The sequence below is a fragment of the Chenopodium album genome, chromosome 4, assembly GCF_948465745.1.
Source record: "Chenopodium album chromosome 4, dcCheAlbu1.1, whole genome shotgun sequence".
In the NCBI taxonomy this organism is placed as follows: Eukaryota; Viridiplantae; Streptophyta; class Magnoliopsida; order Caryophyllales; family Amaranthaceae; genus Chenopodium; species Chenopodium album.
In genome coordinates, this window is record NC_137837.1 from 6916404 (window position 1) to 6940752 (window position 24349).

Genomic DNA, 24349 nt, shown 5'->3' on the forward strand with positions numbered 1-24349 from the left:
TACAAAAAATTAATCATTTTGAGCAAAATTAATCTCTACACGCTCATTTCAAAAAATTAAGTTTAATATTGTATTCCATAGTGCGTAAGGACTACAAATCAATATTGATCTACGAGTAGACAAATCTAAGCTAGTTGGCACCCACAATATATAAAGTTACGAACTTAAATAGTAAATTAGTTTACAAGATGCGTGTTTTAATAAATCAAAAAAGAAAAGATGAAGTAACCATTTCACTATTGAACTGCCTTCAGTAATAAAAACTACCAGGTAATACAAGAATTGTTGCCTGTTGAAAGAATCATTTTGCAAGCAGTTGAAAGAATAACTATGGAACTACATGGAGAACAATTCATGGCAATAATATACTAACCCATATTATTTTTTGCAAAAGTTTCTGAATAAGATGACACCTAATAAATAACTGATGAATACAGGATGACTCTTTGGCCATCTACAGAAAATAATGCTATATCATTTCTGTGTAACTTAATGAACCATATTAACAAGCAGCAACCCTCCTCTCATTGGCTTCCATTTGTTTCCGTAGCTCGGTTGATCTGGAATCATCAATGTAATTTTGATAGAGATAAGAAGCAAATCCCCAAAGTGCTTGAAGCATAACAATTATCTTGACACCATTCATCTTGTCATGGAAGGCGATGACAGAAGCAATAGGACCGACAACCAATGCCACAGTACTTATAACATTCGAAAACAATGAAGAAACCAAAAATATCAAGCCTACCACACCAACTGAGCACACCTGCCAACATACAGCGGTCCAGACCAGAGTCAACACATAAGAAGCTTTCCCGGTGTGGAAACCATGCATTTCTCCTTCTAATGTCCTCCACTGCCCACTTATAAATAAGGCAGCAACCGAAATTATAGTTGCAACTATTGACGGATAGATTTGCATCTCTAAAACAACAGAGAATGAAACTTTTTTCAGTGCCTTTTGAAAGGCAAGCTGCATCAGTGACAGCAAGAGCGAGTAGATAGCTGAAGCTCCAATGGTGCACATAAATCCGATGGCATATTGTACCTTGCTCACCCCTTCTGGTGCATCAGAACTCTCGTTGACCCCTAGCAGAGCTGCAGAGTATGAAAGAATGACTACAGCATTTAGAATCAACGGGGTAAATTTCTGGGAATTGATGAAGTAAGCAAAGATAGCATTGAAAGCTAATTGGGTAGAACAAATGAGAGAATATGTGGAGGCAGAGAGATATAAGAGTCCATACGAATACAGCAAATTGTCACCCGCAAGAACTATTCCTAGGGAGATATATATTAAGCATATATACTTTCCAGAAATTGAATCAGATGGGGTTGGAGAATTGGCAGGAGCTGGAATTAATAGAAGCGGGATAAATAGGATAGGAAACCCAGCAGTTTGAACAAGGGTGGCCATTAACGTGCTAGATCCACCCTTGTCATAATAAAATCTTCCTAAAAGTACAGCAGCAGTTTGTCCTGCTACAAGAAAGAAAATATTGAGTCCCACCAAAATCCACCATTGCCAACGATTTAGTTTGAATAGTGTTGGCATCACAGTTTGTCCCCCATCTTTAGCCAAGATAGCTTCTCCAACATCTATTAGAAATAATAGAGCAATGTTAGGAATATAAAAATGACTTGACAGTAATGCAAAATGGCAGAAAAACATAAGTTTCAAGAAATCAGGTAAAGCTTCATTTCAATTAAGGATTACAATATGAAAGAATATAAATCACTAAAAAAAATGCTTTACTCATTCTAAATTCCAGCAAGCAGAGAAATCTAGTATCTGTTTTTAACTTGTGGTTAGGATACATGTATGCCAGAGTAGGAAGAAAACTCAGCAGTTAACAGAAATAAGTTGTTCCGAGAGAAACAAATTCAAAAGTCGAAATGCATATTGTGTCTTTTCCAGAGGTACAAGAATTGATGATGACTCTAGGGAGGCAGTGGATGATTTTAATCTATAATTAAGGCTACTGGCAAGTAAGGTCATTCTGAAATGTCATTACTTTATTCGCAAACAACATGGTGTGGTGTATTTCAGATAATGCTAAGGAGCTTCAAAGGAACCTAGTTCTGATAATGTCTGATCACACAGGAGGGCAGGGGATTACTCACTTGCTTAGATAACATTTGGTCCCTCTTAACTAGTTCAATTAGGTTGAGTCCCGGTACTATTCTGAGAAAGCACGTTCCAATTACATTTGAATCTTATCTGGTTATCCATATCTCAGTATCAGCAAATAAATATTCTTCCCCATATATTACAAAAAGAGATCATACTCTTTCGTATGCTTCAATTACATACACTAAATTACTCTTTCTTGTTTCTTTCTATAATACTTCACTTGGTATTATAGCACATAACTAGGCACACAAACATCACTAGTTCACTACCATCTCCCTTGAAGGCACAACAGCTTTACCATCCACTGACACCAAAAGTTTGACTCATAATTCATAAGTACCCATCAAAACCACACTCCGGCGCCATCACTTTTCATCAATGCGCACTCCATTACTATTACATGAATTTTCATATCCAACTCCTTCATAGGACAAAACAAATTGTAATTATATACTACCTCCGTTACATATTATTTGCAACGATTTGACATAAAGTAGAGAGGAAAAATGTCTAATCGTTGCAAATAATATGAAACGGAGGTAGTAATCATATCCATCCTCATCTCTCCAAGCACAATTTAGAGTAAAACACATTCAGCTTTAGGTTACTTTAAGCTGTTAAATAAACTAGAACAAAAACACAATCTTATTAGTCTATTGATTTGTGAGCAAATACTAAAACACAATCTTATAACAAAACACGATCTTAAATGAGCAAATACTAAAACTACTTGATATGCCGATTAAGAAAGTAGATTGATTTTTTTTAAAAAATGAAAATTCTGAATAATTCCCCCTTTTTTTTTTTTACAATATTACAAAAAAAATCCAAATTTTATAATCAGTGAGTAAGTCAAAACTCAAAATTAACATGCAAAAGCTTTAAATACACGCTAAATTCCAACAAAATATTCGAATGAATCAAACAAATACAATCGAAGATCCTTAAACCCTAAAAACATAATCAACTGACAAAAATAACAACTGAATTTCGTAATTTCAAACTTAATCGGAAAACCCTATGAATAAATACAGGCAATGATCGAGAACAATAAAAGGTAAAATTTGAAATTGAATAGAGGAGAGAGAAAATTACCAGCAGTTAGAGGCATGACGCAGAGAAAGAGAGGAGAGAGAAAATGGAGGAGAAGAGAGTAGAATGTGAGAGGAGGTTGAGCAGAGATAGAAATAGACGGTAGATAAAAGCGGGAAGTAGGAACTACTGCTAATTGCCACTATTGGTGTTGTGGTCAACGGCGGCTGGCTTTTTCTATTAAACAAGTGCACTTTTTATTTGGAGCTTTTGTTATGTATTCGTAACTTATGTTATACTTTTCGGATATTTTACTGTTTTTGTGATGTTGATGTGTGATGCTTCCGTAACTTTCTCTACTTGCATTTTCTACATTTGCAACGCTAATGCTATGGACGAATGGCGAATCCTTATTTGCTTAATGATGATAACTTAGTCTCGTTAATATAGCCCACAAATTCTTTCAAAAAAAATATATATATAGCCCACAGATTTTTATATGTCGCTAGCCACGCTGTGTGGCCGAGGTTACTCGATTATTACTTGAGTTTCTCGCCAGTAGTTACTTGAGGGGTTTGGATAGGGTTTGTAAACACAAATTTTTAATTATGCAAAATATAGATTCAAAATAAATGAAATAAAATGTTAATTTTATTAATTTGATAATTTAGGATACAATCTCTAATTTGTTCTGATGTAGAGGTTAAATTGCACTGACTTGTGATGCGCTTGATGTTTTTAAGTTTTTCCTTTAAGAATGACGCGTCAAATGCTTGTTACTCTTCCTCTAGGTTTTGAGAGGTTTTCTTTAGAGAGGTTGATAGAGTGTGCGACTCTAAATTTGTATTAATTAAAATAATATTTGTATTGAGCTTTTGAGTTGGTAATCATGACCCATCTACTATAGCTTAGCCAATTTTGGTAGGATTTCACAATTATATGAACAAATTAATTAAAATGGGCTAATTTAATATATATTTCACCCAAAATATTTAATCTAAATAAATAGTCAAATAATACCAATGGCATGTTCACATTTACTGAACAGAACTGAACTGAACTGAACTGATTGGAGCTGAACTAAACTGTACGTCTATACTGAACTGATTGGAGCAGAACTAAACTGAACTGAACTGATTGGAGCTGAACTGAGCTGAAATGAATATTTTATGAGAGAGGGAAATTAGGAGCTTAACTGGATTGATTGGAGCTGAACTGAGCTGAGCTGAAATGAGTATTTTATGAGAGAGGGAAATTAGGAGCTGAAATAAACTGAACTGATTAGAGTTTAACTGAACTGAAGTAAATGTGAACAGGCCCCAAGTCAATAATTTGACTTTTGACTCATATATAACGTGGCATGTGTATAAATTTTACATGCCTACATCAAATTGCCCTCCTTTGAGATAGGTCACGGACACGACTTTGGAGTGTTTAATCGTGATTGGGCTCAAAATCGCCAGATTTTTTCTTTATATCATCCAAATCAACTAATTTTTGTGAGCCAAATTTAGCTACTTGCCTTGATATTGGGTCTGAGAGGGTTTGCCTTATCCAATTCCTTTAAACATTTGTAATTTAGCTTCTATTGATTTAATATAATCCCCGTCTCTGCTACTTTTCACTAAAAAAAAAAATAAAAAATATACGTGCATTTTTATTGCTATTAACTTTTATATATATATATATGTTGAATCATTCTATTAATTTTTTTTTAATAAGAAGAATAATGCAATTGATTCACATAGTAAGAAAAGAAAAGGAAAAAGGAGAAGTGTTAGAGATATGAGATATCGGAAAATATATGATATATTTTCGGTATCTCATATCTCTAACAAGAAGACATTTCATGAGAAATTTTTGCAAAATAAGGTATAGCATTATAATATTACATGCAAGGTATTACTCGCTCTTTGGGAATCTAGAAAAAATTTTGTGGTATAATTTTGCGATATATAAGACTTTGTGGGTGTGAAATGGGTAATTATAATTGAAAGCTCATTTGATGTGAAATTTAATATATATATATATATATATATATATATATATATATATATATATATATATATATATGATGATGTATCCATGTATGTGGTGTTTTTTTGAGATGGATTATGACTTATGAGAACATAAAGCTACAAATTCACCTTCGAAAAATAGAGGATAACAAAAGAAGATCGATCAAATGATATTTTGGAGGCCCATGCAAAATGATAATGGAATAAGGGCATGTTCTCATTGACTGAACTCAGCTGAACTGAACTGAACTAAAATGAATATTTTATAAGAGAAGGAAGTTAGGAGCTGAAATGAATTGAACTGAACTGAACTGAGCTGAACTGAACTGAATTTCAACGTAAGAGAACAAGCCCTAAATCATTTATTTTTTTATAATTTTTAAATAGTTTCAAACACTACGGGCCTGTTGACATTTACTAAACCGAGCTGAACTGATCGGAGCTTAACTGAACTGAGCTGAAATGAATATTTTATGAGAGAAGGAAATTAGGAGCTGAACTAAACTGAACCGAATTGAACTGATTGGAGCTGAACTGAACTGATTGGAGCTGAACTGAACTGATTGGAGCTGAACTGAACTGAGCTGTAATTAAGTAAATGTGAACAAGCACGTAGTGTTTGAAACAAGCATTCGATTTCAAAACTGGATTTTCAATTATTTTTCAATTACTTACCTTGAATTCCAAATAATCTGTTTAGAAATGCTTGAAATTTTAAATAAATCATTTTAAATTTACTTGGTATGATCAAGACTAGCCAATATTATTTTTCTCTTCTTTTTCTCATTCTCTCTCCTCCTCTACTATTAATGCTAAATTCGCCAATCTATCGACCGAAATTAGTGAAAAATTAGGTCCTAAATCTGCATGTCTTTTGATAACTTTTCCTTTTTTCAATTTATTGTTGGAAGGTGAAGGTGGTATCGATGAAGGTTTGCCGACGTGACAGTGATGGAAGCAGTTTATAGTGGATAAGAGAGAGAGAAGTTAGCCATTATTAACGGTGATAAAAGATCGACTCGATCGACAAACGTTTTACAAATTCTATAAACCGAATTTTATTATTGAAGGCTAGAATTTAAGTCAAATCCAAATGCAAATTCTCAAAATTTCCAAACAGGTTATTTGGAACAAATCCATCATTTGAATGAAATGATAGCTTCCAAACAGTCCATTATATAAATTGTTAATCTATAATCAAGGCTAATGGTAATCAATAAGGTCATTCTGAATTGTCATAGCTTTATTTGCAAATAGCATAATGTTGTGTATTTCTGATAATGATAAGGAGCTTTCCCCTCAAAAAAAAAAAAAAAAAAAAAAAGATAATGATAAGGAGCTTCAAAGGAACATAGTTATGATAATGTCTAATTAGACATGAAGACAAGGATTACTCACTAACATAGATCAACATTTGGCCTCTCTTAACTAGTTCAATTAGGTTGAGTATCTGAAAAGCACATTCAAATCATATTTGAATTTTATCCTAGGAATATAGTTATGATAATGTCTGATTAGGCAGGAATTACTCGCTAACATAGATTAACATTTGGTCTCTCCTAACTAGTTCAATTAGGTTGAGTATCTGAAAAGTACATTTCCATCATATTTGAACTTTATCCTTACTTTACTAACATTAGCAAATAAATGTTATATCCCATATATTACAATTCAATAAGAGATTGCAATAAAATTGAAGCTTTCTATTCGCCTTACCCTTTAGCGTCTTTAGTTCGATTAATAATCTAGAAGTAATCATTTTTGAGTGATTTTTTTTTTCTTTCAATCTTCTTAAAATAAACTACGTGTCAAATAAAATTTATCATATATCATTGAAAAATTTATAAAATATTTTAATAAAAATATATTAGACCGCATTTTAAAAATGCACCGTATCCTCTACTTTTGAAACAACCGTATTTTTTTTTTTTTTTAGGGGTAAGGGGTGGGCCCCACCATAATTTCCTATCATAGGAATATCAAGGGGGTATTACCCACAGGGAAGGGGGGATATGAGCCTCGAACCCGGGTCACTACCACGGGGACTGAAGCTTAGCTCCACTGAGCTATAGGCTTCTTGCTCTTAACAGCCGTATTATATACTCGTTTCATATCCGTACCCGATTTCGTACCCATTCTAGTGACCGTAGCTGATTAACTTTGTAGTCCAGCCGATTATTTTTTTTGGACATAAAAACAGGAGAAAATATTTTATAAAACCCGTACTGCCGGGTTTCAGGAAACCACAGAGTAAACAGGCTAAACTTGTAATAAGTTGCATTAATAACACCGAGTATTCAGTTTGGTTTTCGGTCACTCAGTTTTCGTCACTAGGCTCTTGATCTCCTTCGTCAAATATTCCTTTCTTTGTGATTTCCTCCGTCAATTGAGGTTTGTAAATCGTTCCCATACTATAAATTCAATCAATGTTTTTCTATAAATTAAATTCGTTTGGAAATTGGAAGCAATATAAGATTGTCATATTTTCTCTCAAATTGTAGAGGTGGATGAAAGATATGCTGTTTCTTGGAGAGGAATCGGCGAAAAATTGGTATGTTTCTCCCTTACGCTTGGATGTTTATAATTTTGGTGGTATTGTTGTATATTGTTGTCATGGAAAGAGGTGGATTGATGAAATTTGTTTTGTGGCTAATTTGGAATGAACGAAATATCTTGGTTTTTAATTATAGGCGGATGGATGTTGTGGGTTGTATTCAGGAAGCGTCAATGATTGTTGGGGAGTACGAAACGGCGGAGATAAGATGTTCGAGATTAGGGGTTAGTTGCCCTAGCCCCACGGGGTGGTCACCCAAGTTTGAAATTAGACTAGACTCGACCTCACTGAACCCGAACCTGACCCGGACACCTGACTTATAAATGGGACAATCTTAAAGTGAAAGAGGGTAAAGCCCGTAGTTGACACAATCTAATATCCCCACACATTTTACCATACACAAAAGTTAGGGGATGCAACACATCTAAATTCTAATTGTATATTGGTATCTTAGACTCTTAGTTGCATGTTATAAGTACATACATACTGACATACATACATATTGAATTCATCTAAAATGAAATGGCCATTCCTTTTCTTTTGAATTGAAATTTTGTGTATTTTCTTGTTCATTTTTTAAAAAAATATCTAAATAATCACACTTTTGTAATCGGATAATGATAAATTCTGGCTTGCAACAATTTTATTTGCTTCAATGGTATCTGGACGCAATCATTACCTATAACGCGTGGCATTGCATTCCCTAAAGGCTGTACTACCAAAGTATCTGCAATGTCTGGGAATGTATTCAAGTGGGCAAACTCAGACGACAGTGATTCTCCTACCTCATCACCTGCGCTGTCTCTTACTCCCAATTACATCCTTCCTGTGGAAAGAAGGCCAAATTTAGCTGAAGTGTCCAAGTCAGGTGACAGTGTTCCAATAATAGATATGGGAAGGGGAGATATTGATGGTCTTGTCAAAGAGATAGCAAGAGCATCGGAGGAGTACGGACTTTTTCTGATCATAAATCACGGTGTAACAGAAGAGCTTTGTGAAAGCATGTTGTCTGCTGTTACTGACTTATTTCATCTTCCTCCTCAAGTTAAGGCTCGTCTTGTGTCAAATGATCCTACTAAAGATGTAAGAATTTGCAATCATTTCCGAAAAGCTGAGGACAAGGGCAACCAAATGGCTAAGAAATTTAGCATGTGGAGTGAGGTTTTTAAACACTCTTGGCACCCGGCTGATGACAGTTTTGCTGAACTTTTGCCATCAGATCCTCCAAACTACAGGTATGCATCTTGAGCATTGCGATTGGTTAGTTATTGCATAAGAGATATGGACTAGTTGATATTTCTGAACATTCTGATTATAGTTCATTGTTTTTTTCTTGGCTTGTAATTGGTGGTTCAGTTTTTAGTTTATTGGGATTATGTTAAGTATTTGTACTACTTCCATTCTTATGCACAATTGATTTTGTTATTGTAGGAGGGTAGTGACTGCATATGCTAAAGAAATCGGATTTGTCATGAGTTTGCTTCTGAATTTGATGTCACAAGGTTTGGGACTGGAGGGAGATGTTTTACAAGATAGGTTAGGGAAAAATCCCTTGTTTAGGGCTCAAGCAAATTACTACCCACCTTGTTCAAACCCAGATCTTACACTCGGATTGGGTGTTCACACTGATAGAGATGCACTGACGGTTGTGCTACCAACTTCAAATGTGGAGGGTTTACAGATCATGAAGGACAACAAATGGATTGTGGTTGATCCTGTTCCAAATGCTTTAATTGTTAATATAGGCGATCAATTGCAGGTTTGTTAATTTTCTATTCATATTTCTACAGTTCTATGATCCTTTAACCTGGACTATTTCAAACAATGCTGTTTGAAAGCAATACTCTGACATCTACTTTCATGTCTCACTTTCATTTGTCTTTTTGCCTTTGGATGTAGGTTTTAAGCAATGGTAAATATAAAAGTGTGCTGCATAGAGTAGTGACTAATGAACACCAAAGTAGAGTGTCACTGGCAATGTTTTATGGCCCAGACAAAGACGCTTTAATTGGCCCAATTGAGAATTTGATCGACAATCAGCATCCTCAACTCTATCGGAATTACTACTTTAAGGAATTTCTTGAAGTCTATAGAAACCAGGAAGGGAAGAATCGCAAGATCAAAGAGTTTTTTGAGATTTAATGGTAGATGGCGACTTGTTTGACAGGAATGCAGTTTAACTTAAGGTAGATTCAGCTTGATGGAGGTTGATTAGATTTAGCTAGGTCTGTTAGTAATTCAGTTTAATGTTGGAATGTATATAAATTAATAATATTGCTTTAATTAATCAAATGATCAGTTTGTGTTCTTTTTCCATGTACGAGTAGACTAAAATTTAATGAATATTGGTAAGAGTTGAGAATACAAATGATAAGTTTGCAGGCTTACAAGTTACAGCACAAGAAGCTCTGTTTTTCTTATTTCCTTTCGACTGTGGAAGAAAGGCAAAAGCATTTTATTCATAATACTGGACATGGAAACAGGGAGAACATTGTAAAGAATATGAGATAAGCCTAGGAACAGAGAAACTATTGTTTCACCTAAAATTTTTATAATTTCTATGAACAAAAAGGTTCTCCACAAAGCAAGAGAAATGGAATTGAACATAAATAGCTTAATTTTGTGTGATCAATACATATTGATATTGAATAGCACAAGGATATGAATTTTTTAGTTCCAGCTGTAATTGTATGACTGACAAGCACCAAAACCTTCCTTTTTTTTTTTGAATACACACCAAAACCTTCCTAATACCCACATATAAATTCGTTAATAATACTACTCTGTAGTGTTGGAGATGAATTAATCTGGAGTAGTTATTTGCATCCTTCCATAATCACGAATAGGCAAGTGCATCTTTTCTCACCCTTTAGGCGGAAGAATAGAGAAGACATCTGCTTTCCAAGGGAAGTTGTCTAGTTTATGGAGGCCATCTGCTGCTTCTTGAAGCCTTCTTGAAGCCAACTGGGTTCAAAAAGAAACATGTGATCCCAATAATTTGAAATTTCCACTTCCATCTGAAATCATTGGGGCAGAGCAAGTCTTGTGCAACTTCATAATTTCTTCAAGCTCTTTGCTATAACATACTTCGTATTAATTTAGCCTCCTAAAGAAAAAGAATAAGAAAAATTAAGAATTTTTCAGAATGAAATACATGACTTTTTAGTTTGCTGTATGTTGACCGGTAGAGTGATTATTTCTGAAAATAAAGGTGCAAACTGCAAAGCCTTCAACTAGACATGCATATCTCATGAAATGGGGAAAATGGGGAAGTATATCTAATTTAACCAGAATTCAAGATAAGAGTTTAAGGAAGACGAGATTACCACATCTCAAATTATTCGGGAATTAGATGAGAAACACTGCAGAAATTTCAGAGCATTGACGTTAAGCATCATAAAGTGCTAACTTGTGCAATTGTCCTCCAAAACTCTCAAAGCCAAGTCTCAATTGCCTTGCTAACATTTAAAAAGCAAGTGAGCAATGAAGCAGCATAATGTGAGAATCAGCATAATGTGAGAATCAGGTGCTGCTGTTATGTTTCTGTCCAAAATATCCTGGCTGTCTTTCCACTGCTCCAAACAGCACATACCTAAAAGTGAGGAATAAAGTGACAAGTCTGATGACATAGGGCAAAATGTGCTTGCCTAATATCTCTGCAAAAATTTAGGGGCTTGAGAATTGATATAATAATTGGTCCTTATAAAGGCCATCAATGATGACATAATGTAAAGCATCATTAGCAGTTTAGTACCAAGACTTACAGGTCCATGAGACCACATCTCCTTTAAAAGCGGAGAGCACCAACATTCTTGTTGTTCTGCAAAGACCTTGTACATAGAATCACAGACAACCAAGTCAGGTTGAATTCTAAACATGACAATCTTATCCAACAACATATTAACAAGAATAAGACCATCGACCAAGGAGATAACCATGACATGTCAACTTGTCAAGCTAATAACCTATTTAAGGCTTTTTACCAACAAGGAAGAAGCAGGCTTGATAATCTGTATGTACCATGAGGCAGTAACAATTGGCAATGGTAGCAACTGAATAATTTACTGAGATATGTGAGCTGGCAGTGGAAACAGAAGATTGAACTAAACAATCCCATACAGAGAGTGGTCAAGAGTTTCTCTTGAAATATTAAGACTGAATACTTTGTAAATTTTGAGAAATTACTACATACATGTGGTCGTGTGGAAGTCTAATGATATTGCTACTAGCAAAGTTGGCACTATTTCTGCCATATTCCGGACATTGTTGGCAATATATATGTCTGCTTTCTGTAATAGACTAACCTAAGGAGGGGCAGTATGGGTATTCTAGTCATATTTTACTAGGTTAATAGTCCTTAGTATATAAAGAGAGAGAGGGGAAAGAAAATGGTAGGGAATATTTGGAGTGAATCCTTTTGAGAGTTGTGACCTCAATTCATTACTATGAGATTTGTAGGCGAAACCTACAACCTTTTGTAAGAAACCATCAGCAAGTTTAATACAATTCAAGCTTTCAGCCTTAAATTTCTGCTTATTTATATAAATATAAAAATCAGATTATCCAGTCCATTACACTTTCTTCACCAAACTGTTTATGGGTCATTATGATTAGTTACTATCAGATAATGGTGCAAAACTAAAATTAGTTTCTCATGCTCATAATATGACACAGCCACATCAAAAGAATTAAATATATAAACAAAATGACATTACCAGAATGCGCAAGTTGAACGTAGGAAATTTTACCATGCAACAGCCAACAGATGCTTTGACCAGAGAGCTTATGGAATAGAGATCTTATCATAACATTGACACCTTTAAGCTGTTTACTTGTGCTTCTGATTCTTTAGAAACTCTTGAAACAAAGCTTTGTCTGCATCGCTGACATTGTGATCAGCAAATGAGCCACTTAACAGCGAAGTAGTGTGACCATCAAGTGGAAACCCTTTGCTAGTTTTAATTATGACAAACTCTAAAGCCTTTTTGAGATTATTGGTTGAAAGAAAACCATTTATAATTGCATTATAGGTAAAATCATCCGGAGAGCAGCCATTGTCTTCCATTTTCTTTAATTCTTCAATAGCATCGTTCGGTAAACCATTTTTACAGAGCCCCTTAATCATTGCATCGTATGTATATTTGTCAGGTTTTAAACCCTTAGCTAGGAGAGAAGAGAAGATATCCCTTCCTTCTTCAAATCGCCCAACTGCACAAAGGCCTTCAATAAGTATACTGTATGTGAAAATATCAGGGACCACTCCGATTTCACTCATTTGTCTCAACATTTCCAATGCCTCATTAACCTGTGAACTTTTACAAAGATGATCAAGCAATGAATTATAAGTATATACATTTGGTTTTACGCCTTGAGCCTCCATTTCCTTGAGAAGCTTTCTTGCAGATTGTAGTCTATTCTCCTTGCATAAGGCATCTATAAGAGTGCTATATGTGACAACATCAGGTTTTAAACCTCTAAGCAGCATATCCTGGACCAAGTCTAGGACTTTGTCAACCTTCTTAACCTTGCAATATCCATTTAACAAGCTGGTAAAAGTCAGAATATTAGGCACAAAACCATTTTTCACCATTAAATCCATTATTTTCAAGGCTTCATCCATTTGACCACATGAACTATATCCATCCAACAGAGAAGTGTAAGTAATAATATTTAGAGCATCACCCCGCTTATTCATCAGTCCCACTACAGCTTCTGCCTCCTTAACCTTCCCTTGTTTGAAACACATGTCAATCAACATGCTGTATATCGTGACATTGAGAGCTATCTTACTCTCCAACATCTCATTCAACAATATCTTTACATCCATCCACTTCCCCAAAGTGCACATCCCTCGAATCAAACTACTATAAGTATAGACATCAGGCCGAACACCCTTGCTTTTCATGTCGGAAAAAAGGTTGACAGCCTGAGGTAAAAGCTTGTCTTTACAAAGACTATCAATAATGGTGCTATATATGACAACATTAGGATTACAAGAGCTAAACCCAGAATTCATCATTGCCAGCAATCCAAGCGAATTGGCGTAGTTCCCTATCCTACAAAGACCTTTGATCAAAGCACCATAGGTAACAATGGTGGGTTGAAACCCTAATTTGACAATTTTATCCAACAATCTAACAGCTTCCTCCAACAAATTAGCATGAATGAGGCCATTAATAAGGGTAGTAAAGGTCACAATACTAGGTTCATACCCAAGCTTAATAATTTTCCCTAAAATCGAAAACCCGAAATCAACACGACCCAAACAGGAGTAACAATTGACAAGGACGTTCATAGAATAAAGATCACAAGAAACACCCAACAATTGCAATTGTGCAGATAGAGAAATTACAGTTGAATAATTAATGGGTTCTTTAGGTTTAACCTTAATCATAGAACACAATATGAAATTAAAAGTAACAGCAGAAGGAAGAGGATTCATACGAGTCATTTGATGGAAGAGAGATACAGCATCATCGAGCTTGTGGAAACCATGTCTGCATTGTTGTATCACTGAATTGAGGAAGAATTTGGGGTTTTGTTCTTTATTTGGGGAGGAGAGAGAACTGAACAAAGGGTAGCAGAAAGAAAGAGAAGTAGGAAGACGAAGAAATGTATTTACGCCATTAATGGAAGTTGAAGCTTTTGCAGTAATCAATCTTCCAACTGCAAGTTTATTGTTTGCCATTCTTGTGAAAGTTGAAGGGGGTGTAAATGTGTAATAATAAATTAATAAGAACGAATTGAAATCCTTAATTTGTTGAGGGTTTAGGGTTTTAGGTTGAAACTAGCCTTTTGAAGTTTAGGCTAAGTGGCTAGTACGGAGTACTTGGTAAGTATGCTAACCCATGTTTATTCAATGAGTCTATGACCGCTTTGAATCGTTGCTTGGAATTAGGGTCTGCATATATGAGACCGATATGAAATACTCCGTAAAACTAACATAATAAAGTGTAACTATGGTAAGATTACTTCAAATTACAAATTGTATGGATGATATGAATGTAAATGCCAACTAATTTAGTTGGTTTAAGTTTTAGTGTAATACCCAAGAGCTAATATTGAATCCGTCTACATCATTGACATTTTGATACGCTCACCAAAAATTAATCCTTCCCTTCTGCCTAATTCTCTCACCACATTTTGCTATACATCATTGACATTTTGCTATACTATAAGATTCCATTGGAACAAGAAAAATAGAATTAATGATATGAAATTGTTGATTCTTATGCATAGCCCTTAGGGCTATGTATAGCAAAACCCATGAATATATGATAACCATAAAGCCTTTTAGTAGCTTCCATAAATGCTTAGTAGTATTTGGATTTAAATCGGCTAATTTTCACTTGAGATTCTTAATTTTATTATACGGAGTACGTCTCATCTTGCAACCCATTATTACGCTCACCAAAACATTAGATATACTTAGAGCTGTTAACGGCTAATCCGACCCGAAATATCGACCTATTAACTGACCCGTCTGAACCCGAAAAAAAATGATGACCCGAAACGACCTAACCCGACCTGAAACCAACCCTATACCCGAGTTGACCCGAGTATTTGAGACCCAAATTCAAACATTAACCGACCTAGAGACGACCCGACCCGAATGTAACCCGTAAATTATTGACCTGAACCGAACCCGACCTGAACCGAAATTAACCCAAACCCGTTTTAACCCGTCAAAACCCGAATTCAACCCGACTTGATCCTAACCCAACCCGAATTTAACCCGACTTGCTATAAACCCGACTCAAATTTCAACCCGACCCGAATCAACCCGACTTGTTATTGGCCCGACCCAAATTCAACCTTGTTATCGAATCAATATGTATAGATCGTTATCTCATGTTGGTATTGGAACGAAAATTGAGTCCTAACTCTATTCCTTCAATATTTCACTTTGAATTTTAAGAGGTTAGTTTCACAACATGTTTTTAGGGACGAAACATGTTTTCCGCAAATTATTGACTTGAACCGAACTCGACTCGAATCCGAGAATGACCCGACTTGGAAATGACCCGACTTGATTATAACCCGCAAATTATTGACTTGAACCAAACCCGAAAATGACCCGACCTGATTATAACCCGTAAATAATTGACTTAAACCGAACCCAACTCGAACCCGAGAACGACCCTAACGTAAAGACCCGAATTTAACCCGACCTATTTTTCACCCGACCCGAATGTAACCCGACCTTTTAGACCCGACGTGACCCGACTCAAGCATGACCTAACCTGAACCCGACCTGCATATGTTATGACATTAACCCGTATTAACCCGATCCGAGATGACCCGACTCACACTAACCCGACTCAAACCCGACCCGTTTACCCGAATTGACAGCTCTAGATATACTCCGTATTCTATTTAAAAAAAAAACACTCCATATTATTTATATGACAACATGCCCAAAATATCAGTAGCATTTTTAATTAAGTCAATAGTCGAAGAGCACTTTGACCTACAATAGTGACTGTAAGTACAAAATTACATACCAGTAGTCCATTAATAGTTCAGAATTCAGTTAATACAACAGTTCAACCTGCTTGGAACATATGAAAGCAGGAAACTATCAAAACCATATCATATATGCTGGCCCTCCAAGTCTCCAACTCCTTCTGTACATTTGCAACATACTTTGTACAAACATTAAGCTTCCTCTAGAACTTTAAATAATTCAAGTGAATAATCCATTTTCTACCTTGGAAACAAATTGAAAAAAAAGAGTAAGAAAAATGCAATGAGCAAGTGTTATTTTCAATATAGGAAAGCCTCCAAGCAGTATTTGTCTCCAAATGTTTCAGAAGAATCAGAACCATCATAGCACAGCGCTTACATCTGAAAATAATGGTATATACACGTGATCAGACATAAAACAAGCTCTAATATGTTGAAGAGAAACAGATAGCACACTAAGGCAATTAACTATCTATCATGCAACTCAACTAGCAGAGCTATTCCTTGCACAATTCTGTAAAATTTATCAAACCCTTTGCTACAACAACATAGTTAAAGTGTCCTCAAGAGAAAGATATCCATGCAACTAACTTGTAGATTTGAAAACATAAGGATTCTGATATGCAAATTAATAATCCACCTAAGCTGTCACATGAAAGCTGAATGGGCAATCCTCTGAACTGCAGCTGTCACATTAAAGAAGAAATGCTTATTATTTTAAGTCATTTCACTTGTTACTTGGCCAAGCCAATTATTATCCTTCCTCTCAGCTCCCACCTTTCCTCTTCCTTTCATATCCTTGTGAAGAACATCAAAGACTTCATTATTATATGATGTTAGAAGCATGTTTCATGGGAATTTACGAGGAACAGCAAAATGTTTGGAAGATCTTACACCGAGATTTATATGCACAGCACTAAGTATAGAACGACACAGGGTTAATAAGCGAAACTCGTGTCCAAAATTACATCTACCTACCTAAGAAAGTAGCCTAGGATACCATATCACCTAGCATTATAGCATTAATTGGCTAGAGCTAAGCATACAAAGAAATGCATATACTAATACTTCAAACACCGTATAGCATAGTTGGGCATCATGGACAAAATTAATTATGGAATACCCTGCTTGATTCACCTCTCAATAGCAACGTTGTAATGATACAAAGTTGAACAATTGTCTATAGGGACTTGCCTATCCAATTTACTCACAGAAACTTAATCCTTCCCTTCTGCCTAATTCTCTCACCACCTTGTCAAAAATATAAAAAAAACCTATCTACACAAGAAGCACAGATTTGTATGATTCATAAAATGGGGTAGTATATTTACTTAAACCAGATAATGGAAAATGAGCAAGAAAGAATACTATGTTACAAAACTTTCAACAAGTAAACCTGAGGAATAGCATGAAGCAGATTTACCACAATCAGAAAATTGACATCTAACAGCATTAAGCTGCAAGCTTAGTCAATTTCTAAAATCACTCGAAACCAAGTCTTTACTGGCATTGCTTACATAGCGAGCAGCAATCAAGTGATGAAGCAGCAAAGTCGTACATGCGTCAGGTGCAAGGCCTTTGCTACTCATGATTCTGAAAAAACTGGGATGCCTTTTGGACATCATTACCACAAAGAAATCCTCTGATAATCATATTTTAAGTTCAATCATCTGGAGAACAGCCATTATCCTGCAATTCAAAAGCATCATTAAGTAACCCTTACAAACATCTCTCAATCATTACATTGTATCTGTAATTGTTTGGTTGTAATACCTTAGCTTGGAGTTAAGACAAGATTCCCAATGCTTCATTGAGTCGCCAACTTGACAAAGGCCACCAATTAGGATATTGTAGGTGACAATATCAGGGATTACTCCACTAGTGGTCATTCCTTCCAGCCTCCCATCAATTTGTGAGCATTTACAGAAGCCATGAATCAATTATTCACACGCAACCGTGACTGGTGTGAGGTTCTGAGCTCTCTTTTTCTCTAGAAGTTCATTTGCAAACTGGAACCTATTCTCCTTGCATGAGGCATCTATGAGAGTGCTATATGTGACAACATCAGGTTCCAATCCTCTATGATGCATATCATGGAAGAAGACAAGGGCTTGATCAAGCTTTTTACACTTGCAATATCCACTTATCAATACATTGTATGTATAATTGTCTGGATCTAAACCCTTGTCTCGGAGAGAAGAAAAGATGTTCACTGCTTCTTCAAGTTGACCAACTTGACAAAGGCCATCAATTAGGATATTGTAGGTGACAATATCAGGGACTGGTCCACTGCTTACCATTTCTTTCAACATTGTCATTGCCTCATCAATCTGTGAGCTTTTACAGAGGCCATCCATCAATGAATTAAAAGTTACTACATCTGGTGTGAGGTTTTGAAATCTCATTTTCTGGATAAGGTGATTTGCATGCTGGACTTTGTTCTCCTTGCATAAGGAATCTATGAGAGTGTTATATGTAACAACATTTGGTTTACATCCTCTAAGACACATATCATGGAACAACCCAAGGGCTTGGTCAAGTTTTTTACACTTGCAATATCCATTTATTATTACATTGTAAGTATAATTGTCAGGAACTAAACCCTTGGCTCGGAGAGAAGACAAAATATCCACTGCTTCATCAAGTCTTCCAGCTTGACAAAGGCCATTAACTAGGATATTGTAGGTGACAATATCAGGGACTACTCTACAACTTGATATTCCTTTCAGCATTATCATTGCCTCATCAACCCGTGAACTTTTACAGAGCCCATCAAACAATGAGTTATAAGTAATTATGTCAGGTATGATTCCTTCAGCTTCCAATTCCTGTATAATTTGATGTGCGAACAGGAGCCTGTTGTCCTTGCATAAGGCATCTATAAGAGTGCTATATGTAAAAACATTAGGTGCTAATCCTCTAAGACGCATATCCTGGACCAAATCTAGGGCTTTGTCAAGCTTCTTAGACTTGCAATATCCGTTTAACAAGCTATCATAAGTCACAATATTAGGCTTGCAACCAATTTTCGTCATCAAATCAATAAGCTCAGTGGCTTCATCCATTTGGCCACACAAACAATAACCAACCAACAGAGAATTGTAAGTAAAGATGTCTGGAGTTTTACCCCTTTTGGTCATGAGGCCCAGTATAGCGTGTGCTGCACTAACCTTCCCTTGTTTACAACACATATCAATTAACATGCTGTAGGTCTCAACATTAGGATCTATGTTGTTCTCCAACATTTCATCCAACATTTTCTTTGCATCCTCCCATTTCCCCAAAGTGCACATTCCACGAACTAAGGTGTTATAAGTTAAGACATCGGGTTGAATGCCCTTTCCTCTCATCTCAGAATAAAGTTTGGTGGCCTGAGGTAAAAGCTTATCCTTACACAGACTATCAATGATAGTGTTATATATGATAATATCAGGCTTATTAAGAGAAAAACCCGAGTTCATCGTCACAAGCAAATTAAGAGCATTTGCATAGTTCCCTATTCTACAAAGACCTTTGGTCAGTGTACCATAAGTCACAAGGTTGGGTTGAAACCCAAGCTTAACAATTTGATCAAACAATCTAGCAGCCTCTTCCAACAGATTGGAATAAATAAGCCCATTGATGAGGGTATTAAAGGTCACAATACTGGGATGAAACCCAAGCTTAATGATTTTACCCATAATCGAAAACCCGAAATCGACACGACCCAAACAGGAATAACAATTAACAAGGACGTTAAAGGAATAAAGATTATAAGGAACACCCAGCAATTCCAATTGTGAAGAGAGATTAATTACAGTTGAATAGATTTCAGGGTAACGAGGTTTAATCTTGATCATTGAAGACAAAATGACAGTAAAATCAAAATAAGAAGGGAGAGGATTCATACGGGTCATTTGATGGAAGAGTGAGACAGCGTCGTTGAGGTTGCGAAATCCCATCTTACATTGTTGTCTCATTGATCCGAGGAAGAATTTGGGATCAACTTCATTTTCAGCGGAGAAGAGAGAATTGCTCTGGTAATTTGAAGAAGAAGAAGAAGAATATGAAGAAAGAGGGTATGAAAGACGATGAGTAATGTTACCGCCATTAATGGAAGCTGAAGCTTTTGCAATGAATTCTTTTCCAGAAACTCCAATTTTACTTGCCATTCTTCAATTGCAAAAGCCCTAATTTTGCTTACATTAATCTGCAGAAATTGAAGGCAACTGGAATTTGAAAAATGGAAATGAAATCCCTAATTTGAAAAGGGTTTAGGTGAAATAGTAAACGCCGAGGTGAAATTTTTGTAAAGATCGATGATTCAGCGGAAAATAGAGAATGGGAATAAGAACCCTAATTTGCAGAGAGATAAATTAGGGTAAAATTGTTTAATTGGAAGTTAGTTAGTTATTTAACCAGTAGAGTTGGAGGAAAAGAGAGAGATTTGAGTGTGGATGTGACTATGTGAGTGTGTGAGACTGTGAGTGCATTTGAGTAGACCAAAGAAAGTTCAATTTTAGAGATGATGAAATAAATCTTAGGAGGATTGAATTTAATTAATGAAATGTCGACTCAGGTTCGTTTGATGTTGTGGTTTTTTGTTTTTTAATAGTATATGATATAAATTTAATAATAAATAAAAAATTACTACGTATATAAATTTATTAAAATTATGATAATTTTAAAAACTGACAACAAAAAAGTGGACACATTCAATTTAGGTTTGTTTCTCTCATCTATCTATACTATCTGTTAAAAGACATTTTCTTTTAAGGAAACAGTGTCACGTGACACTTTTCGAAGTATATGCGACATGCCACAATTCCATATCATTATCCAAAGTAAATGCGCCACGTAAGAACTCATAGTCTCCTATGCATAAAGGTAATACATTTACAAATTCAACCAACTTTTATTAATGTTTCAAATTTCACGTAATATTATGGTTGTGTTTGGTACGGAGTAAACAACTTATTTGAGCAAAATTAACTTATTTGACCAACGTTAACTTATTGACTATTAAATAGGCTAATTTAAGGTGTTTGGTGGTAAGCTTATTTAAGGAAAAAATTCCACTAAATAAGCTCTTTTTGAAAAAGCTCCTTTTATGAGCTTTTCCAATAAGCTTATTCATTAATTTATGGTGAAATGATACTTATATCCCTATTTAATTTAGGGTTTTGCTATACATAGCCCTAAGGGCTATGCATAAGAATCAACAATTTCATATCATTAATTCTATTTTTCTTGTTCCAATGGAATCTTATAGTATTATTAATTTAAGTTATTATTAATTGAAAGCTGAAAGTTGAAAGCTGGAGCTGATCGAGTTAGCTGATTTTGACTAGCTGATTTTATTAACTGATTTGACTAACTTATTGTATTAACTGATTATATAAAAGTGTTTGGTAAATAGCTGATAGCTTAAAGGTGATTGAGTATGTGAAATGACCAATAAGCTAAATGTGGGGTAGATAGTTTAGATAAGATTTTAAATTAGATGAGATTATAATTGTCATTTCACAATAATTAATGAATAAGCTAATTGAAAAAGCTCATAAAATGAGCTTTTTCAAAATAGCTTATTTAGTGGAATAAGTTCTTTCAATAAGCTTACTACCAAACACTTGTATTAGCTTGTTTAATTAGTCAATCAGCTAAAGTTAGTCAAATAAGCTAATATACCTCCAATAAGCTAACTACCAAACAGGGCCTTTTATACAATCAACTAATAAAATAAGTTAGTCAAATCAGTTAATACAATCAGATAGCCAAAATCAGCTAACATAATTAACTTCGGCCCTGTTTGGGAGAAAGCTGAAAGTTGAAGCTGATTAAGTAAGCTGATTTTAACTAGCTGATTTTGACTAGCTGATTTTATTAACTGATTTGACTAACTTATTGTAGTAGCTGATTATATAAAAGTGTTTGGTAAACTATAATTAGCTGATAGGTCTTTACTTATATAAAATGACCAAAAAGCCCATTGACATATATGTATATAAAATTGAAGATATTATTAATCCCATTAAAAATATTTAAGAGAATCTCTTTATTTGTATTATTATTGTAATTCACTAATACAATTAGTTTTTTTAGATTTACAAATTTGATAGTGTTTTTATTTATTTGTTTATTTAAGATTTTGGATTAACATTATAAAAAGTTATCAATGTACCAACTCTTGCGTTTATCAATAATTAGGGGGAAAAAGCCACAATACCCGGCCCATTGTTTTTCTCATACATAACCCCTTCATCTTCCCCAAACCAATTTCACCATCTTTATCTCTTTTTTTTTTCTTTTTTTTTTTTTTTTTTTTTTTTTTTTTTTTTTTGTGAAAAAAAAAACAATCAATGCTAATGCTCCATCATCCTATCTCTTTATCAAAAACAATTGAAAAGAAATCAAAATTATTGACATCTATTTTCAAATCTGACTATTCCCAACTATGAAGGTAAAGTTTAGTTAACCTTCAACTTCAATATTATTCTCAATTCTAGAGCAGTTAAACTTGGTGAAAGATGGAGAAATTCTTCTGCATGTAAATTAAAGGTCTTTTTTTTTTTTTTTTTTTTTTTTTTTTTTTTTTTTCTGGCCGTAAATAGTGGTTTGTTATTATTTTCACCCTTTTTTAGGGGAACCATGATTAATTGGAGTGAATTTTTGGGCATTTGTGTAATTATGCAAAAGAATCAAATAAGCTGTTTTGAAAACGTTGGGGTTAGGAGCGTTTCCAAATTAAGCTTATTCATGCCAATCAGCTAATGAGATCCGCTGTTTACCAAACACCTCAATTAGATGATTTGTTTGGTCAAATCCTCCAAATGTGCTGAATAAGCTCTTTTTGGCTCAATAAGCTAATAACCAAACGCAGCCTTCAGCTTTAAGCTATTCAAAACACGGCCTATACATTCCTTTCATTGTAAATTAAAGTTAATATAATTCATTTTTTTTTTACAAGATTAGAAATTTAGAATATAAATACATAAGAGGGAAAAAAAAATGACACCCGAGATAATGTTCGAATCGCACATTAACTATACAAACAGTTGAACATAATTAGAAAATTAAAGAAGTACACAAACTATCAACATGGGGTGTTTAAAAAAAAAACGAACAAAAAAAAAAAAAAAACTAACAACCTAGGGCATCGCCCAAGGCATACACTAGTTTCACATTAAGAAGTGGGTAGATCATATGGTTTTTTTTTTTTTTTTTTTTTTTTTTTTTTTTTTGAGGTTCATTAGCTTATTTAATCAAGTTTGTAATAGGTAAACTAAAAATCAACTTTCCAATAAGGAATACGTGTCAACTAAAAAAACTTATTAAAATGGAATATACGTCAACTAAAAAAACGGAGGTGCATTGTATAAACGAATGTTATTCGTATCTAGTTTTCTTTCTGGTTCCAAAATTGCTTATGGATTCAAAACATATGCGTTGATTGTTTGATTTAATTGTATAATTTTTTTTTTTATACTTCGTATGAATTATCATTTTTTTTTATATTTTTAATTTTGTCTAATTGCACGATGCTAATTTGTCTATAGATCACTTTTTTTTTTTTTTTAATTTTATTTATTTGATATGATTGGTAAAATCATTAAAAAAACTCTTAATTTTTGTAGAGTGCTTGATATACAACAAGTGGTTTACACCAATTTTATACATAAGGAAAATAGATTGCCAATAATTTTATCATATTATTGACATTTTTTATACGAAGTATGAAAAGTCATAAACTGCGATTTAGAAAGAAAAAAATCATTATAATAATAAGCTATATAATTACATATTGATTCAACCATCGTCGGCTCCCGTAACTTAAAACTCTCCGCTGCTGACCACATTTGATAAGAGTAAAACTTTTTAAATAAACATAAAGGAAATATTTTCCATCATTTTTAGATACACATTAAAAAAACAATTTAATATAGAGTTGGATGTTGAATATGAAAGTCCAAAGCATGTTGCTAGAATAAAGATGTTACTCCTCAATTTTAGTCCTCTTATAGTCATTTTTTTTTTCGAGGTAATATAGTCATATTATTACTTGGTAAGTACTACATATAATTATTGTATTAAGTTGATGTCCATTTTCTCTGTCAACAAAAAGTGCATGTCCATTTTAGTTGGTTAATGTTTTAAATTTGCTTATCA

At 34.4% G+C, this 24349-nt stretch overlaps 4 protein-coding genes across 8 annotated transcripts; 1 reads left to right on the forward strand and 3 right to left on the reverse strand.

The window, feature by feature from the left end:
- Window positions 1-220: 220 nt before the first annotated feature.
- On the reverse strand, window positions 221-3395 carry LOC145626509 (putative purine permease 11). The gene is made up of 2 exons (XM_081678946.1): window positions 3230-3395; window positions 221-1599 (listed from the first exon to the last, which is right to left on the reverse strand). Exons 1-2 carry the CDS (start codon window positions 3243-3245, stop codon window positions 503-505), a joined length of 1113 nt encoding a protein of 370 aa, XP_081535072.1. The 5' UTR covers window positions 3246-3395; the 3' UTR covers window positions 221-502.
- A 3951-nt stretch (window positions 3396-7346) lies between these two features.
- LOC145626510 (protein DMR6-LIKE OXYGENASE 1-like) lies at window positions 7347-10051 on the forward strand. 2 transcript variants are annotated; one of them, XM_081678947.1, is made up of 5 exons: window positions 7347-7575; window positions 7686-7735; window positions 8448-8973; window positions 9170-9497; window positions 9638-10051. In XM_081678947.1, the coding sequence occupies exons 3-5, from the start codon at window positions 8471-8473 to the stop codon at window positions 9878-9880; spliced, it is 1074 nt and encodes a 357-aa protein (XP_081535073.1). In that variant the 5' UTR covers window positions 7347-7575; window positions 7686-7735; window positions 8448-8470; the 3' UTR covers window positions 9881-10051. The 2 variants fall into 2 exon arrangements, with proteins under 2 accessions (XP_081535073.1, XP_081535075.1); XM_081678949.1 differs by lacking the exons at window positions 7347-7575; window positions 7686-7735 and having other exon boundaries at window positions 8371-8973.
- A 160-nt stretch (window positions 10052-10211) lies between these two features.
- Window positions 10212-14426, reverse strand: LOC145627550 (uncharacterized). Its single transcript, XM_081679926.1, has 4 exons — window positions 12487-14426; window positions 11503-11568; window positions 11065-11394; window positions 10212-10844 (listed from the first exon to the last, which is right to left on the reverse strand). The coding sequence occupies exon 1, from the start codon at window positions 14424-14426 to the stop codon at window positions 12567-12569; it is 1860 nt and encodes a 619-aa protein (XP_081536052.1). The 3' UTR covers window positions 10212-10844; window positions 11065-11394; window positions 11503-11568; window positions 12487-12566.
- A 1795-nt stretch (window positions 14427-16221) lies between these two features.
- LOC145626511 (uncharacterized) lies at window positions 16222-20474 on the reverse strand. Of its 4 annotated transcripts, none has more exons than XM_081678951.1 (3): window positions 17978-20474; window positions 17722-17893; window positions 16222-16585 (listed from the first exon to the last, which is right to left on the reverse strand). In XM_081678951.1, exon 1 carries the CDS (start codon window positions 20353-20355, stop codon window positions 18145-18147), a length of 2211 nt encoding a protein of 736 aa, XP_081535077.1. In that variant the 5' UTR covers window positions 20356-20474; the 3' UTR covers window positions 16222-16585; window positions 17722-17893; window positions 17978-18144. The 4 variants fall into 4 exon arrangements, with proteins under 4 accessions (XP_081535077.1, XP_081535079.1, XP_081535078.1 ...); XM_081678953.1 differs by having other exon boundaries at window positions 17628-17893; XM_081678952.1 differs by having other exon boundaries at window positions 16845-17893.
- Window positions 20475-24349: the final 3875 nt, after the last annotated feature.